This window comes from Haemaphysalis longicornis, unplaced genomic scaffold, assembly GCF_048455015.1.
Source record: "Haemaphysalis longicornis isolate Haplotype H1 unplaced genomic scaffold, Haemaphysalis longicornis Haplotype H1 scaffold_9, whole genome shotgun sequence".
Classification (NCBI taxonomy): domain Eukaryota; kingdom Metazoa; phylum Arthropoda; class Arachnida; order Ixodida; family Ixodidae; genus Haemaphysalis; species Haemaphysalis longicornis.
The window spans coordinates 726505-742026 of NW_027526460.1; the positions used below are offsets into that span (position 1 = coordinate 726505).

Genomic DNA, 15522 nt, shown 5'->3' on the forward strand with positions numbered 1-15522 from the left:
ACACAGGTGATATACCATTATTTTGGGTGAACACCGATTTAAAGTGGTTGTTAAAGGCATTAGCAATTTTTGAACTATCGTGAGTAAGGCAGCCATCAACTTCAAATGTATCACATTCAGTGGAGTGTGGAGAAATTGAACGCCGAAATTTCTCGGGAGACGTAGTTATGAAGCTTGGTAATGATTCACCGTAATAGCGCGTTTTATCAGCAGCTACTTGGTCTTTAATTTGTAAAGAAAGATTCGATATTTCTTGCTTTATAAATAATGTTCTGTTGTTTGTTAACCTTTTCTTTAAGCGCTTTAGTCGCCTTTTCGATTGCAATGTCTCCCTCATAATCCATAGGTTCTTACCTTTACATTTTTTTGTAATCTTGGGTACAAAACACTCGATACATTCATTCACAATCTGTTTAAATCTGTCCCAAAGGTGGTGTACACCACAAGTGCTATTGCGGAAATCATCAAAATTAAAGGAAAGCAGGTCAATTATAGACACATCATCAGCAAGAGAGAAGTTCGGAAATCTACTTCGCAGTAACTTTTGACACTAATGTATTCACTCACTAGAAAGAGATCTAGTACTGATTTGCAATTTTCTTGAACTCTAGTGAAGTCTGTTACAATTTGAAATAAGTCAAAAGTGAACGCAATGTCTAGCATTGCTTCTCCCCAGTGATAATTCTGATTATTGAGCGAGAAATTCGGCCAGTCTATATTCGGCAAGTTAAAATCTCCAGCCAAAATAACTTTGTCACCAGGTTTTATATTCGAATGTAGATACTTCTTTAACGATTCCAACATGTCAATAGACGAGTTAGGGGGTCCATACATGACTGCTATTACATATTTAACCTGATCGTGGTACGCTTTGCAGAATATGCACTCAACGTCAGTCAAGTCAGGCATTCTCACTATACGCAAACGCTTTTTTAAAAAGAATGCATACACCGCCTCCTTTACTGCCTCGGTCTTTTCGAAGTACAGTATATCCGGCAGGGACGAATTGGCTGTCGTATATTGATTCATGTAGCCAACGTTTCCATGTCGGCAGAATTGGGCAAGGTGGTGCATATTTGGTAAAACTCGAGAGTGCGATTCAACAGGTACAATAGAAAGACGACACACGCGCTCTCAGCTCACCTTTTTCGCGTACCCGTGCTGCGGCACAGGTGTCGGTTTGATTTTTGTCGGCTTCCCGTCGATGAAGTGAACAGAACATGCCTCCAGACAACAGAAACGCGCGATAAGGATTGAGCGTCAGGGTGAATAAATAGCGCCCCCAAAAGCACCGTATGACATTTCCTGGGTTCGAAGTCTTTCTGATTCAGCGCGAGGACCCATTCACCGCCGCACTAAAGGGATGCAGGAAACTTGTGCAGCGAATGGACTGCGCACATGCGAACACTTCTTCTGTCATGGTGCACTTCACACGAGTTTCTTGCATCAGCAGTGCACTTTGCGCTTACGCTGATTTTTGGTGCGGCCAACAACGGTGTACTGACGCCCGGAAGAGTAGCTTCTGTACACCGCCAAGTGAAGGCAATGACGGTAACCTGCCCAGAATTATGAAAATTATGAATAAAAAATCGATGCTATAGCATCGATTGGTGATAAAACTTCGGGCGTCCTGCTGGCACGGCGAAACGTAGCCTCACAGCAAACCCCCGCCTAGAGAAAGCGCGTGTAGGCTGGCACTTAGCGCGTTGGGAACAGAATTTATGGGCAAACCTGACAGCTCTCGGACGCTTTGAACGTTCTGCTCAAAGCACTGTTAAACTCGGCGCTGCTGATATGCCGAATAAATGACACTTACCGAGCGTGTGACTGCGGCGTCGCCTGCTCGCCCCGCAGTCCCAAAGAAATGAACGCCAGGTGGTGCATCGATCGTAAAATAAAGCGGTTTTTGACACTATAACTCATAGGCTTGAACGTTGAATTCTAACGATTCTTGACCGAGCCTCTGGATATCTTAGCGGGCTCTACACAGCTCGTTAATGGCAATGTCTCACCGTCTTTCTTGAGAAGCTGCAGTTTTCCGTGGTCAATGAAGTCCATCGTTTTGGCGTCCGTGATGTCTCCAACAAGGCTGCGCGAACAGGGCGTCGCGTTGGTGAGCAGGAATGCGATACGCACTTGCACATTTCCTAGTTAGTTGTCTGGCAATAATACAGCACAACTAAAGCGAGTACGAGAAAAGTAGGGCGATTTTAAAGTCGGACACGTATCAGGCAGCTGAAGTTTGAGCTTACCGCGTGCGTGCATGCGCGGCCTGGCATCAGATAAGCATTACATCTAGTCTGCTCTCTTTTGATTTCTTCCGAGCCTCTCCCCCAACCCGTGCAGCATACAAAACAACCCGAGCCGTAGTTTGCGCGACGAATGAGCGCTGCAAGTCGGTGCGCAACACCAGAAGGATGGTAGGCATCGCACCTGTCTCTCTCAAGCCACTGCAGCTTGTTCCTGTTGACGTCGTAGTTCCTTAGCACACACTTCTTCTGGCCCTTCGGGGACACCCACGTCTCGTACCAGGTTCTCTGCGAAATCTGCACGCGCATGGTGAGCGAACGGGCTGAGAGAGAGCACTCCAACGACTCTGTCCCGCAGTCACCGCGGGCCCGGAGAGCATGCCGAGTTCCGAAACTTCCCGAATTAGCTGCACGAGAAATGGCCACAGTACAAACCCAGGGCGCGATTATTGCCAGCCAGCTGGATGAGTTTTGTCAGTTTGCTCCGCGGTGCATGCGCGCAAGGTGCTACTCGATACAGCTTGGCAGCTGGCGTGTTATATGCCCCACTCCACGATATAGTTAGGTAGGGAACGTTGTTGCTCCTGGCATACCGGACTGATCTAGCTCGAAATGGGCGTGTTTTGGGCAGCTGTGAACATAGACTTGTATTGAAGCGTAAATCGAGTGTGGTGATATATCTCTAATAAATAGCGGTGGCGGATCTGGGATATCCGAGAACACATACCATTAACGTTCATTTTTGACTAGCAAGAATAAGTTTCCCGCGGGGGAAATCGGCGAGGCACTGAGGCATGGAAGCGAGCGCCGGGGAATTAAACTGGCCGCGCATGTGCTCCTTTCGTTGAAATTGTCGACAAAGGACGATAGCCTTTGTCGACATTTGCCAAGTAAATGCCTGCCTTCGCTTTCCCGCTCACCTGTCATGTTGTTCCTCTTGCGTCGTGCTCCTCCAAAGGTAAACACGCTAAAGGTTGGTTCAAGTCGATTTAAATTTACCGCGTTCCACTGTTCCAGGCCACAGGTGCCTCGATGCGAGCGCTGCCGTACGGCGGACACGCGCGTGAATCGGGGCGCCCTACTTCAACGTTTATTGAACCGCGTTGCCCTAGCCCTATGCCCACGAACGTTCCCAAGCAGAACGTGGCGCTTGATTTCTTAAAATACCGCCAGACGTGGCGCGGGCAACAGAAGGAGACAGTGTGAACTTTTTTTCTGCAGTGGGTGTAGATTTTATGTAGCAAAAATCAAGCATCTATAAATTTTTTATAAAGGAACACTGTAAATATTCCTTGTGTGTTATTCTTTGTCTTATATTTGCGTAATGTCTTGTTTTTGTTCAAGAATGTTGACAAGCATGAACATATAAACCGTACTTAGACGTTTAGATTAGGCTGTGAGTATATAAGACTATTGGACAGTAAGCATTTTACTTTGGCCGGGTGGCTGAATCGAGTCACAGACCGACAGACGGACAGACAGACAGACAGACAGACAGACAGACTGAGCGAAATTTCTGGGTTTAAGTAGCCCAAGAAAGACTATGGTGTTTAAAAGGGAGAGAGCTGTCTCATCGTTGGAGCTGCGGACGCAAGGGGGCGCCGTGCACGCGGAGAGAGACACACCGCGACGACGGGGCACAAGCCGCGGCTGGGCGTACCCGGGAGGCTCAGTGCACTAACGCGCGCGCACAACGTGAAACGTCACTACTTATTGTTTAGCCGCAGCATGGCGGTTATTTTGAAGGTGTTGCGAAAAGCTATCTTTGAAACGATAAGAAGACGCCGAGACGGAAAAAGGGACAAGCAACTGCCTCACGAGGAACGAGACTCGTGCTATCTTCTTCCTTTACCGATTCACCCGCTCGAAGGTCATAATAAGCCGGTGCTCCTTTAACCGCGTCTGCTTCCTGGTCTTCAACAATTTGAATCCGTGACCAGGATGGAAGAATTACACAGTTGAAGACCCCTACCGATGATGCAAGACTATTGAAAAGGAAGCCCCGGCCTCGAACGGCGTATCGGATCAACTCCGCCAGAGCGACATCAACGTACCGGGCCTCCCAATCTACCGTCTGACGCGGAAACATGCTACGCTCCGCGCATCAACGACAGAGAACGTCAAGAAGTCCATGCTGGATGGTAACCCACTACCTATCGGTGAGCTGAATGAACACCTCAATATACTCAAACAGAAAAAGACTGCTTTAACCGACTTGGACAAAGAGATAGAAAGGCATGTGGCAGATGGGGAACTAGATGAGGAATTTGCCTCAGTAGAACACTACCACGACTCAATCGATCACATGAGCTATTGCTCGGAGAGACAACTTGCGGCCACGTGCCATTCGGCGATTAGTCCAAGACAGGAGGTCACTCCATCCAGCAAAAGAGTTCAGGTTCGACTACAGAAGCTGGAGATACAGCCTTTCGATGGAGAATTGATTCGCTGGCCGGAATTTTTGGACCAATTTGAATCTACAATATATAAAAATCCATCGCTAGACAATGTGGACAAATTTAAGTACCTGCGCAGCTACCTGAAGGGAAAAGTGGAGGGCATGATAAGCGGCTTATCATCCACCAATCAGCTACTCTACAGCCATCGAATTGCTACAGCAGCGTTACGGAAATAAAACAGTGATAAACGACCATATGAGCATACTCCTGAACCTGCCTAAAGTTACCTCCTGCGACGACCTGAACGGCCTTCAGTCGCTCCAAGAACAGATCCATACCCACGTGAGACCATTGAAGAATCTCGGTGTGGAAGTCGAGGCCTACGGAGTAATGTTTAAGGCTTCGCTACTGGAGACTTTGCCCCGTGAGCTCGTACTGAAATTTAATCAACTGGCTCTAAAAGAGACATCAACACGAGGAACGGGAGTTGAACGGCCTGATGCTACTGGATCTGTTGCACTTTGAATGTGTTGCACTTTGAAGTACGGAGTCGTGAGACCACCTTCATCATGACTGTACCACCAATAGACACGCCAATAAAAATCCAGGCAGTCCCTAGGTAAGTCAAGGACCATATTCAAGGTTCTGCTTCTATGCTCAAAGTACGGTCTCCCGCAAGGGCTGCGTTTTCTGTGGATCTAAAGACCACATCACAGAGGAATGTACAGCCCATCTTACGTCAGAAGAAAAGAAAGCGAAGTTGCAACAACAAGGATGCTGCTTTCGACGAGCGAGGCCCCTTCACTGCGTCAAGGAATGAAAGAATGCTAGGAGACTCTCATGTCCCTATTTCCAGGGGCGCCGCATCACTCCCTTGTGCTACCCAAACGCCGATTACCGGAAAAACCGGCCACTGTGTCTACTTCGGCGACTGACCCGTGACTCCTCAGAGAACCGTTCTTCGCCGAACGGCACGGGTGTAGGCCAAGGGAACAGCTAACAAACATTTGGTGAGGCTGCTGTTGGGCGGAAGTAGTCAGCGCACATTTATAACGGAAACGCTGTCTAAGAAGTTGCGACCAAAGGTACTCACCGAGGAGCAGATGACGATTTCTCACTTTGGGAACTCGTCGTTTCACCGGAAGCGGTACAACAGATTGCAGCTTACCCTATAGAGTCAGTACGACAACCACGGGTTTGAGATAAAAGCCATCGAAGTTCCTGAGATACGTAATGACTTGTCTCAGTTGACGGAACAATCAATTCTACAGGGACTTGATGCCAACGCAATGCCCTTTGCCGACTCCTCTTGCTTCGAAACTCAGATAGAACCAGGCATCAGCCTGCCTATCGGAGCAGACGTTTATTAGAAACTGGTGACAGGAGACATTCAGCGGCTCAACGAAAATCTCACTGCAGTGAAAACAGTCTTCTGGTGGAGAGTACATGGACATGCAACAGTTACTTCGCCGATCATCGGTTTACAAGAAGTTAACCGTTTTCACGTGGCAAGTGAAGAGTGAATATCCGAGCAGATAATGGCGTTTCGAGAACTTGAACACCAAGGACTTAGCCATAAGTCATAGCTTTCCGAAGAATCCACGAATTATTAAAGGTCTTCGCTGAAACAACTTTTAATCGCAGTGGACGCTACCTTGTCGAATTGCCCTGGCGCCCGAATCGTCATGAGCTGAGATAACAGAGAGGTCGCGTGTCGAAAGCTTGAGACCTTACAGCGCAAGCTGAAATGAGAACAACAGTTTCAAAACGATTATGACATGACCATTCGAAGTTACTTTCACAATGACTTCGCTGAGAAAGTTACCTCGGACACCATCCAGGGGCCTGTTTACTATATGCCCCACCGGGCTGTGGTAAAACGAGAAAGAGAGACAACCAAAGTGCGCATTGTCTTTGATGCGTCTTCTCGCGCTCCTGGATGTCCGTCTCTAAACGACATTTTGTTAGTGGGACCTAACTTCAATCAGAATATTCTTCACTTACTCTTGAAATTTCGCAGCTATCGTGCGGGAGCTTCTGCAGATATAGAAAAAGCTTTTCTGCAGGTTTCCTTGGTGAAGAGACATAACGATGCATTCCGCTTCTTCTGGTATAAAGAAAACTCATCAAACATAGAGGAGTACAGAATGACCAGAGTTCCCTTCGGCGCGTCGAGTAGCCCCTTTCTTCTCGAAGTGACGCTACGGCACCATTTCCGTCAAGCGCAAAATCAGTACCCGACGATTACTCGTCGTTTGAAATATCACTTTTACGTTGACAATCTCGTAATCGGAGGCAGCCGTTTTGAGGAGGCGCGGAAACTTGTGAACGATTGCTTCCACATTTCACAAGACGCGGGAATGTGCTTGAAGAAATAAACTACCAACAGCAGACGTTTGAGAGAAAGTTACAGCGATAGTGATCCACTCAAGTTCGACCCAGGTGTAGAAAGGAAGACTCTTAGTCTAGTCTTGGACACCACGGAGGACACTCTAAAATCACCCCTGCAGCACATGCTTAACCAACAGGAAGAACCTAAAAGAAGCAAAAGAGAAATCCTAAGCTTCGCCTCCCATGTATATGACCCTTTTGGTCTTCTAGCCCCTTTCGTACGCCCAATTAAGTTACTAATACAGAAGTTGTGGATGCAGAAGTACTCCTTGGACTTGTGGATGCAGAAGTACTCCTACCTGACTGCGTGCTGAAAGATTGGATAGTGTGGACGGAGGGACTAAAAGATATTGTAAAGTTTTCATTGCCAAGATACTTCGGTTGTTCCCCAGATGACAAGCGTGTCAACACAGCAATTCATGCATTCAGCGATGCAAGTCCGATAGCTTACGGAGCAGTGCTGTATTTGAAATATCAAGAAGGAACAACGCCAGTAAATATCCAGGTGCTCCTCGCCAAGTCAAGAGTTGCGGAATCCGGTCAATTGCGGAAGTTGACCTTGCCGGGCTTAGAACTGATGGGAGCCCAATTGTAGCAGCCAGACTTGCAAAGTCACTTAAAAAGGCTTTGGGCATGGAAGACATGGATACCGTCCTATGGACTGACTCTACGACAGGGCTCCATTGGATAAAAAACTCAACGAAGAGGTGGAAACCCTTTGTCGGAAGTATAGTCGCCGAAATACAGTCGCTGACAGACGTCAACGCGTGGGAACATTGTCCTGGGGAGCACAATCCAGCGGATTTACTCTCCAGGGGAATCACTGCACAACTTTTAAAAAGCTCACTTTGACGGAATGGACCGCACTTTCTTGCGTCAGTGGCAAACCGACATCAACGTTATCGAGGATTTCAAACGCTACGTAGATATCGACAGCACAGGCGAAGAAAGTACGTTACCTTCAACCAACTTAATTCTCCTGTGTGCTGTTCCAGATATGAAATCATACAGCTCATAAAAACATTCTCGTACAAGTAACCGCTTGGCTAAAGAGATTCATTGATAACTGCAAGAAACCGATGTGTAAACGTACTGGAAACCTCCAAACGAGTGAAACACAAGCAGCTGAATTGTACTGGATCCGGCAGACTCAACAAGCCGCATTTGGATCCACTGTCACTGGAATCACTTCGTCGCTAAAACGCTTCGACCCCTATTCGACGAGAAAGGAATACTTAGGCTGGGGGGCGACTTCAGTTCAGTAACCTAAGAGAAAGATACAGGCCCCTTCACAAGACTCTTGGTAATCGAGGAACATCGCAGTTCAAACATCGCAGGCTTTTACACGCGGGTGTCATCCTTGTGATTGCCGAACTGCGAGAAGTTATTTGTATCATCAGGGCCAGGCAAGTAGTGAAGAAGGTCATTCACGAATGTACAGTCTGCCGACGAGACTCTGCCAAGCCTTACTGCCAGCCACTTGCGCCCCTACCAGCCAACAGAACTGTGCCATCTCCCCCTTTTGAGGTAAAACGCATGGACTTTGCCGGACATATACTGCACAAGCGGAACGGAATGATGGAGAAGTCCTATATACTGATTTTTACCTGCGCAGTCATTCGCGCTGTTCATCTTCAACTTGTGAGTAACTTGTCAGCGCAACAGTTCCTCCTCGCCTTCTGGCGATTTGTTGCTCGGCGAGGCCTCTGCAGGATCATACATTCTCACAATGGGAAGACTTTCAAAAGGGCTTCTAAAGATATTACGCGGCAATGGACTCTCATGAAAGGAGATGAAATTCAAGGATATTTTTCGGACAACTCCATCCACTGGAAATTTGTTCTTGAACAAGCTCCTTGGTGGCGAGCGTTTTCGGAACGATTAATTCGGGCAATGAAGACAACCCTGAAGAAAATAATTGGAAAGAATACCGTTCTAACTCAAGTAGAAGCGATAATGAACTCAAGGCCTATCACGTACGTCTATTCCAAACCCTACGAACCTAATCCGCTGACTCCAGGCCACTTCCTCCTTGGGCAGCGTCTAGCAATGTTGCCCCAAGAAAGTTCGTGCCCCTGAAATTTCTTCTGCCAAAAAAATTCGTGGGCGGTGGAAACACAGAAAGCAACCACTCGAAATACTCTGGAACAGATGGCCAGGCGAATTCCTGCACGAACTACTCTCCGCGTACATGAGTCCAAGGGCAGTTCCGGTTTCTATACATCTCGGAGACGTTGTTCTTATTGGAGAGAGGAACGCGCCCCGCCAAATGTGGAAGTTGGGTCGAGTGACTCAGATTTTCCAAGGTAGAGACGGAAAGGCTCGTTCATGTGAAGTGCGTACTTCGGCCGGAACCACTCTGCATCGACCGGCTTTATCGCCTTGAGGCTTCATATCCATACACTCCAAGCATTGAAGGTTCAAAAAGCTAGCCAAACTGATTCATTTTATTTGGCCGGCCCGGAGCCTGTTGCGAAAATCTATGCTTGAACCGATAAGAAGACGACGAGACAGAAGAAGGGACCAGCAACTGCCTCACGAGGAACGAGACTCGTGCTATCTTCTTCCTTTACCGATTCGCCCGCTCGAAGGTCATAATAAACCGGGTCTCCTTTGACCGCGTCTGCTTCCTGGTCTTCAACAGAAGGATACTGATAAAAACCGTTTATGAAAACAAAAATTAGAATCCCGAGGGCCTCGGCACCGACGGGAAGCAAGTCAGAAGAGTGTGTCAAGGTTGACTGCAAATATTTGCCAGGGCAGATTGTAAATCTTACAGTGACACCGTTATAACATAGACGCGGTCCCAAGCCCCCGATTACAATGGTCCCACGTTCTGCAAGTCTGGAGCGGCAGATGAAGGTCCTCACCTCGTACACGTCGAAGGGCTGCGTGTTGACCCTGGGAGTGCACCTCCCTGGCCTGGCCACGCTCGTCTCGAGTCGTAGTGCCGTCACCAGCAGTGCGGCGAGCCCTGCCGCGAACATTCCGCCGGCCACAGGGACGCGTGTGCCACCTGGAAGCAGCGAAAGGCTTTGCTAGCCCAACCATGGCCCGTCAGATCCGAAAGAATCGCGCCCAGGCCACCCTCCCGATATTCGCCGGTGCTTCCTCCTTACAAAAAACTCACGGACTTTTTTCTGAAACTGCCCTCTATAGTTTTCTCTACTACAGGGGTCGGCAACCTGCGGCCCGTGGGACAGTGTTACGCGGCCGCCAGTACGTAGTGAGAACCCCTCGCCTGTAACCTCCTATCTGACGGTCAGCACGCCAGTTTTGACCTCAAATAGGATTAAACGAAAGGAAAGAACAGAGAAGTGATCGCTTATTTCTTGCACTGTCCCTTAATTTTACGCTCAGCCAGATTATTATAAATTATCGAAAAATATCATTTTGATTCCCTGAATTTTTTATGTTTGCCTGCAAAGCCCCCCCGCCCCACCCCTCTTCCCCCCTATTTGCTGTCCGGCCCTCCGCCGCGTCGGCTTCATGTAACTCGGCCGTCCACCTGAAAAGGTTGCCTACACCTGCTCTAGCCTGACCCGTTTATGACGCTTTTTTTACACAGCCTTGTAGACGTACAACGAAGTAGTGTGGGTTTATTGAGGTTGCGACGGTTGTGCCATGGTGACGACTAGGGGCGCATAGAACAGAGTGCCGCTCCTGGCCAGGAGCAAAGCGTGTCCTGAGTGCGAACCAGGTGATAATGATGATAGTGACGCTGACAACGACGATGATGGTGTCGCTACCACACTCCTTCCTTGCGCGCAGTACGTTAGAAAGAAACAAAGGCACGCAAAGCGCAGGAAAAGAAAGCGACAGCATTGGCCGGGTAGAGGAGAGGGAAATGCGAATTTACAGTATGGAAGGAGGATACGATGAGGGGGTATGCTGACCGCAAACAGTACTATCCACCGCTACATACAATCTGTCCGTAGTCGGGAAGAGTCCGTGGGGAGGCGGTGGTCAAGTGGCAGTGGTTGTTTAAACGGCACGGTCCTGGTAGGCGGTAAGGTACCGTCCGAGATGGGGGGGGGGGGGGCACCACTTGTGGTCGAGGCTGGAATTGCGGCGGCGGACGCGTAGGTGGAAGGGGTGCGACTGTAGGTGGTGTGAACGGCAGACATAACTTCAATGGAAGGTACAGGCCACTGTGCAGCCTTTGGCGAGTTGGAGCACCTGCTTGAGCGGGCTCTCGGGATGGTGTCGCTGTGTATGCAACTTGCGCACCCACAGCGGAAGGCGGCATCATCGAGGAGCCTTCCAATGATGAGCTGCGCTTGAACTCCAGTGACGTCAGATTCCCATCCTGTGAACTAGTTTCGCCTGTTTGACTTGCAGACAGATAGCTGAGCTCCTGTTACAGTATCTACCGAACTCTGTCCTGGAGCAGGGAACAGGACGCCCCCCCCCCTCGAAGATCAGTTCTGTGTTCTTTCCTTTCATTTAGTCGCATTTGAGGTCGGTCAAAACTGGCGTGCTGGATCTCAGATAGGAGGTGTTGCGTACGGGAAGGCCGACCCGAGCCGAGCTCCGTCGCCTCTGACATACGTTTGGTAGCCTGGTGTGAAACGAGTGGCCAGCCAATGTTGCAGCCGTGAAGAAGTCCAGAAGCCGTAGGCTAACGTAACTGTTTACTTCATAGCGAGAGATGGCCGAAGCCAAAGAAGAACAATGCCCGGCGGGCGAGCTTACAGGACTCGAGCAGAGTGACAGCACTGATTCACTGCTCAAACAGGGATGAAACTACTGCTCCTGGGCGGCATCTATTTATACTCAAAGCGCTAATGGTAAAAACGAGCGTTCCCTCCAGATTGCGCACACGTCACGAGCGGCACACACACAGAACACTCTTTCCAGAGTTCGTGAGCAGTCGGTAGTAGAGGCGCACGCTGAGTCCGAGAGAGGGGAGAGAGGACTCCGCTGCGGACGCGGGGCTTCCGTGTCCTTGGGGCACGTTGAATCCTGCCTCGTCGGCAACTGCCGAAGTTTGAAACGCGCCGATAGCGAGGCGCCCGACCCAGGCTTGTAGAGACGTGCAAGCATTAGTCACCTACACGGGGGGTGCTGCTTGAAAGGCGCACGTAGTGGAGGCTTCGCCGCACAGTCGAGGAGTGTTGAAACAAAGCCCAGCGGCGGGCCCATTCGTAACAGGTTCTCTGCGGGGGGTCCGAGATCCCGATGGATAAGGGTCTTCAACCGTTGTCCGGAGGGATGCTTTCGGAGAGAAGTGCTCGTCAGATGCTCGACTCCAGGCCTAGGCTGTACGACACCGTGCTGGAGCTTCTCCGGGCCGGTCAATGGACGAATAGTGGCTCCCCAAGAAGGTCTCTAGCTTGGTCAGGCAAGCAACCGAACAACAAAGGAAGGCACAACCGCATCGCCGGCAAGTGCGAAGACAAATCCACACTGAAGCTCTACCAGGCTTTTAGTTGCGAAAAAATACGCTAATAACTAACTGCACTAGTTGTATTTCAGCCCAGTAGTACTTTAGACAAGTACACAGACTTGAAAGATGACATTTCACGTTATTGGAAATGTCCCACAGAAAAATAAATGTAATCCTAAAGGGTGAAACCTGCTTCAGGAAAAACAATGAAATTGAGAAAGTCAGGCGTCTACAGGCCACTTCTCGCGCGGAGAGCTGCGATTTGAGCTTTCGTCATTGCCCTGAGCTTTCCCCCTTTTGTACCGCACTTTAGGTGCGCCCGTTCTCTAAAAGCGACTGCGACCAGTCGAGAGGACATCGGCCTTCTTCCGAGACTTGTCGCGTACGCGCGGAGAAAACTGCTCTATTTCCCACCACTCGAGCAAGGCGTGCGCTTTCGTTCTCGGCCGCTGCATGGTCCACTGAGACCCGGCGCAAAGCGGGCGAGCGGCGCTGCCACTCGAAAGGCGCTCTCGCGCCTTTCGAGTTCTCGCCACACTTATTTGCGAAACTGTCGGCAAGCGAACAACGCAGGGTGATTTTAAGTGCAATGCACTTCTTAAGCGACCCTGAAAATGCGTCCACCGGCGATGTCCGCGCTCGTGGAGATGGGCGCGCGCAGCCTGGCCGCTGACATAGCACATACCCACGTGGGGGATTGGCCAGGAATCTCCTCGTCTTCCTTGGCAACGGGGGGAGATGGGCGCGCGCTGCCTGGCCGCTGACATGGCACATACCCACGTGGGGGATTGGCCAAGAATCGGGCGTGAGAAGGACTAATGCACCTGCTTAAAGGAGTACTGACACGAAATTTCAAAGCTGAGATCCGCTCTAGCAATCAAGTACAACGACAACACAAATAGGTGTCTGTGAATAAATGCATCTTTCTTTCTTTGTAGTTGTGTGTGTGTGTGTGTGATCTCTCTTTCGCGAATATTACCGAACCGCGCAAATTCAACTCGTGCATTCGCACTTTCACATTCTTCCCCTCGGGGAAATGCGGGGAATTTTTACTCTCCTTTCCGGCTGTACGGGCAGCCCGGTCTCAGAAGACGGCTCACCCCCAGGCGACACCGGAATGACTACCGCCTTGGCTGGCCGTTGCTCAACATCGAGTATCTGAGTTGGAGGTTGAACGCTAGCGACTCGCTCAGTGGTGGCGTCGTCGTTAAGCTTAGCTTCCCCGTGAAAACATTCCAGTGTCTCGACTGCCGGCTCTGCCACAGCGTTGCTCCGTTCGGAACTCGCGGCCGGAGAAACAACCGCCGTTTCAACGGACTCGTGTTGCCCCCATTCACTAACGTCCCGGTTTAGGCTTTCCTGCGGAACGTCGTTAGCCTGCGAACTGCGCGCGTTAGGGCAGCAGCCGTTTTGAAGGCCTCCCGTGAACCTGAGCACTTCGAAAATGACGAAACATCTCCGCTCACTGCAGGGTCCTTACACACAGTGTACTTACGCTGCCCTGTGTCGTGAGCCTCCAGAAATGCCCCATCCTCGCTATCTGTCTGAGTTTCGCCGTTCCTTTTCGAGGTGGCGACACTATTCTTACTTGAGCGCTTCGCAGCGAGCTCAGCTAATTCTTTGCTCGGCAGTTTCTCGAAATTGTACCCCCTTTTCGCGTAGCAGCTGATCCGACCCGTTCGAGAATATTCCGACCTGTATTCTGGAAAAAGTTGTGGGGATACTGCCACCTGCGTGACAAGTTCACCAAACGGACCACCGATGCTGATTTTAGCAATCGGCAGGCGCACGTTTCGTGCTGCTACGGCCTGCTTCACCCAAACACACCGCCCCATCAGCTGATCCGGTTCAACGTACGAAGGGTCGAAGAACTCGGCATGGATTTCCGTTGACCACTAGCTCACGTACGTACGTCTCTAGAAACTGCCTGCTGTCCTCACTCTGATCTAGCACGTGAAAGAGGAGTTTTTCCTTCTTGCAACTCGCAATGAAATGTCCTGTCTCGCCGCAGTTGTACCACGCAGCCTGTCTGCCCGCTTCAAAAGCTTTCTTTCTGCGCTGCTCCACGGCGTCTTCTGCTCTCTTTTCGTTTTCGCGGCCAGTTTCCCTATCCACGAACACGACTTTGCTAGTTCCAACGTCTTCATGGGGAACTCTTTCTTTTGGCCCTGACTTATCAGTCCTCGGCCTGAACTATTTTTGGTCGTCTTTCTGGCCCTGCGCACCTCGTCGTGCGATGAACTCGTCGGCTAGCTGAGCTGCCTGATCCACAGTATTTACCCCTGGCCTGTCTTGCACCCAAAATCTTAGGTTTTCTGGCAGACGGCGGTAAAACTGCTCGAGACCGAAGCACTCAACTACCTTGTCATGCTCTCCGAAAGCCTTTGCCTCTTTGAGCCACTCTTCCATGTGGGCCCTCAGCTTATAGGCGAACTCCGAGTAAGACTCACCCTTAGCTTCCTCGGCTTCACAGAACTTCTGGCGAAACGCCTCTGCCGACAGCCTGTCGGCAGAGGCAGAGACGTTTGGTAGCATGGTGTGAAGCGAGCGGCACGCCAATGTTGCACCCGTGAAGAAGTCCAGAAGCCGTAGGCTAACGTAACTGTTTACTTCATAGCGAGAGATGGCCGAAGCCAAAGAAGAACGATGCCCCGACGGGCGAGCTTACAGGACTAGTAGAGTGACAGCATTGATTCACTGTTCAAACAGGGATGAAACTACTGCGCTTGGGCGGGGTCTATTTATACCCAAAGCGTTAATGGTCAGAACGAGCGTTCCCTCTAGATTTTGTACACGTCACGAACGGCACACACACAGAACACTTTTTCCAGAGTTCGTGAGCAGTCGGTAGTAGCGGCGCACGCTGAGTCCGAGAGAGGGGAGAGAGGAGGACTCCGCTGTGGACGCGGGGCTTCCGTGTCCTTGGGGCACGTTGAAGCCTGCCTCGTCGGCAACCGCCGAAGTTTGAAACGCGCCGATAGCGAGGCGCCTGACCCAGGCTTGTAGAGACGTGCAAGCATGAGTCACCGACACGGGGGGTGCTGCTTGTAAGGCGCACGTTGTGGAGGCTTCGCCACACAGCCGAGGAGTGTTG

The 15522-nt window shown here is 50.3% G+C and overlaps 1 protein-coding gene across 1 annotated transcript in view; it reads right to left on the minus strand.

The window, feature by feature from the left end:
- LOC144152455 (uncharacterized) overlaps positions 1–14963 on the minus strand; it is a 63977-nt gene extending 49014 nt beyond the window's left edge. Inside the window, exons 1-4 of the mRNA XM_077683720.1 lie at positions 14879–14963; positions 9910–10055; positions 2434–2546; positions 2013–2089 (exon numbers count right to left, since the gene is read on the minus strand). Coding sequence (XP_077539846.1) covers positions 2013–2089; positions 2434–2546; positions 9910–10055; positions 14879–14963 — 421 coding nt within the window. The remainder of the gene's footprint in view (positions 1–2012; positions 2090–2433; positions 2547–9909; positions 10056–14878) is intronic.
- Positions 14964–15522: the final 559 nt, after the last annotated feature.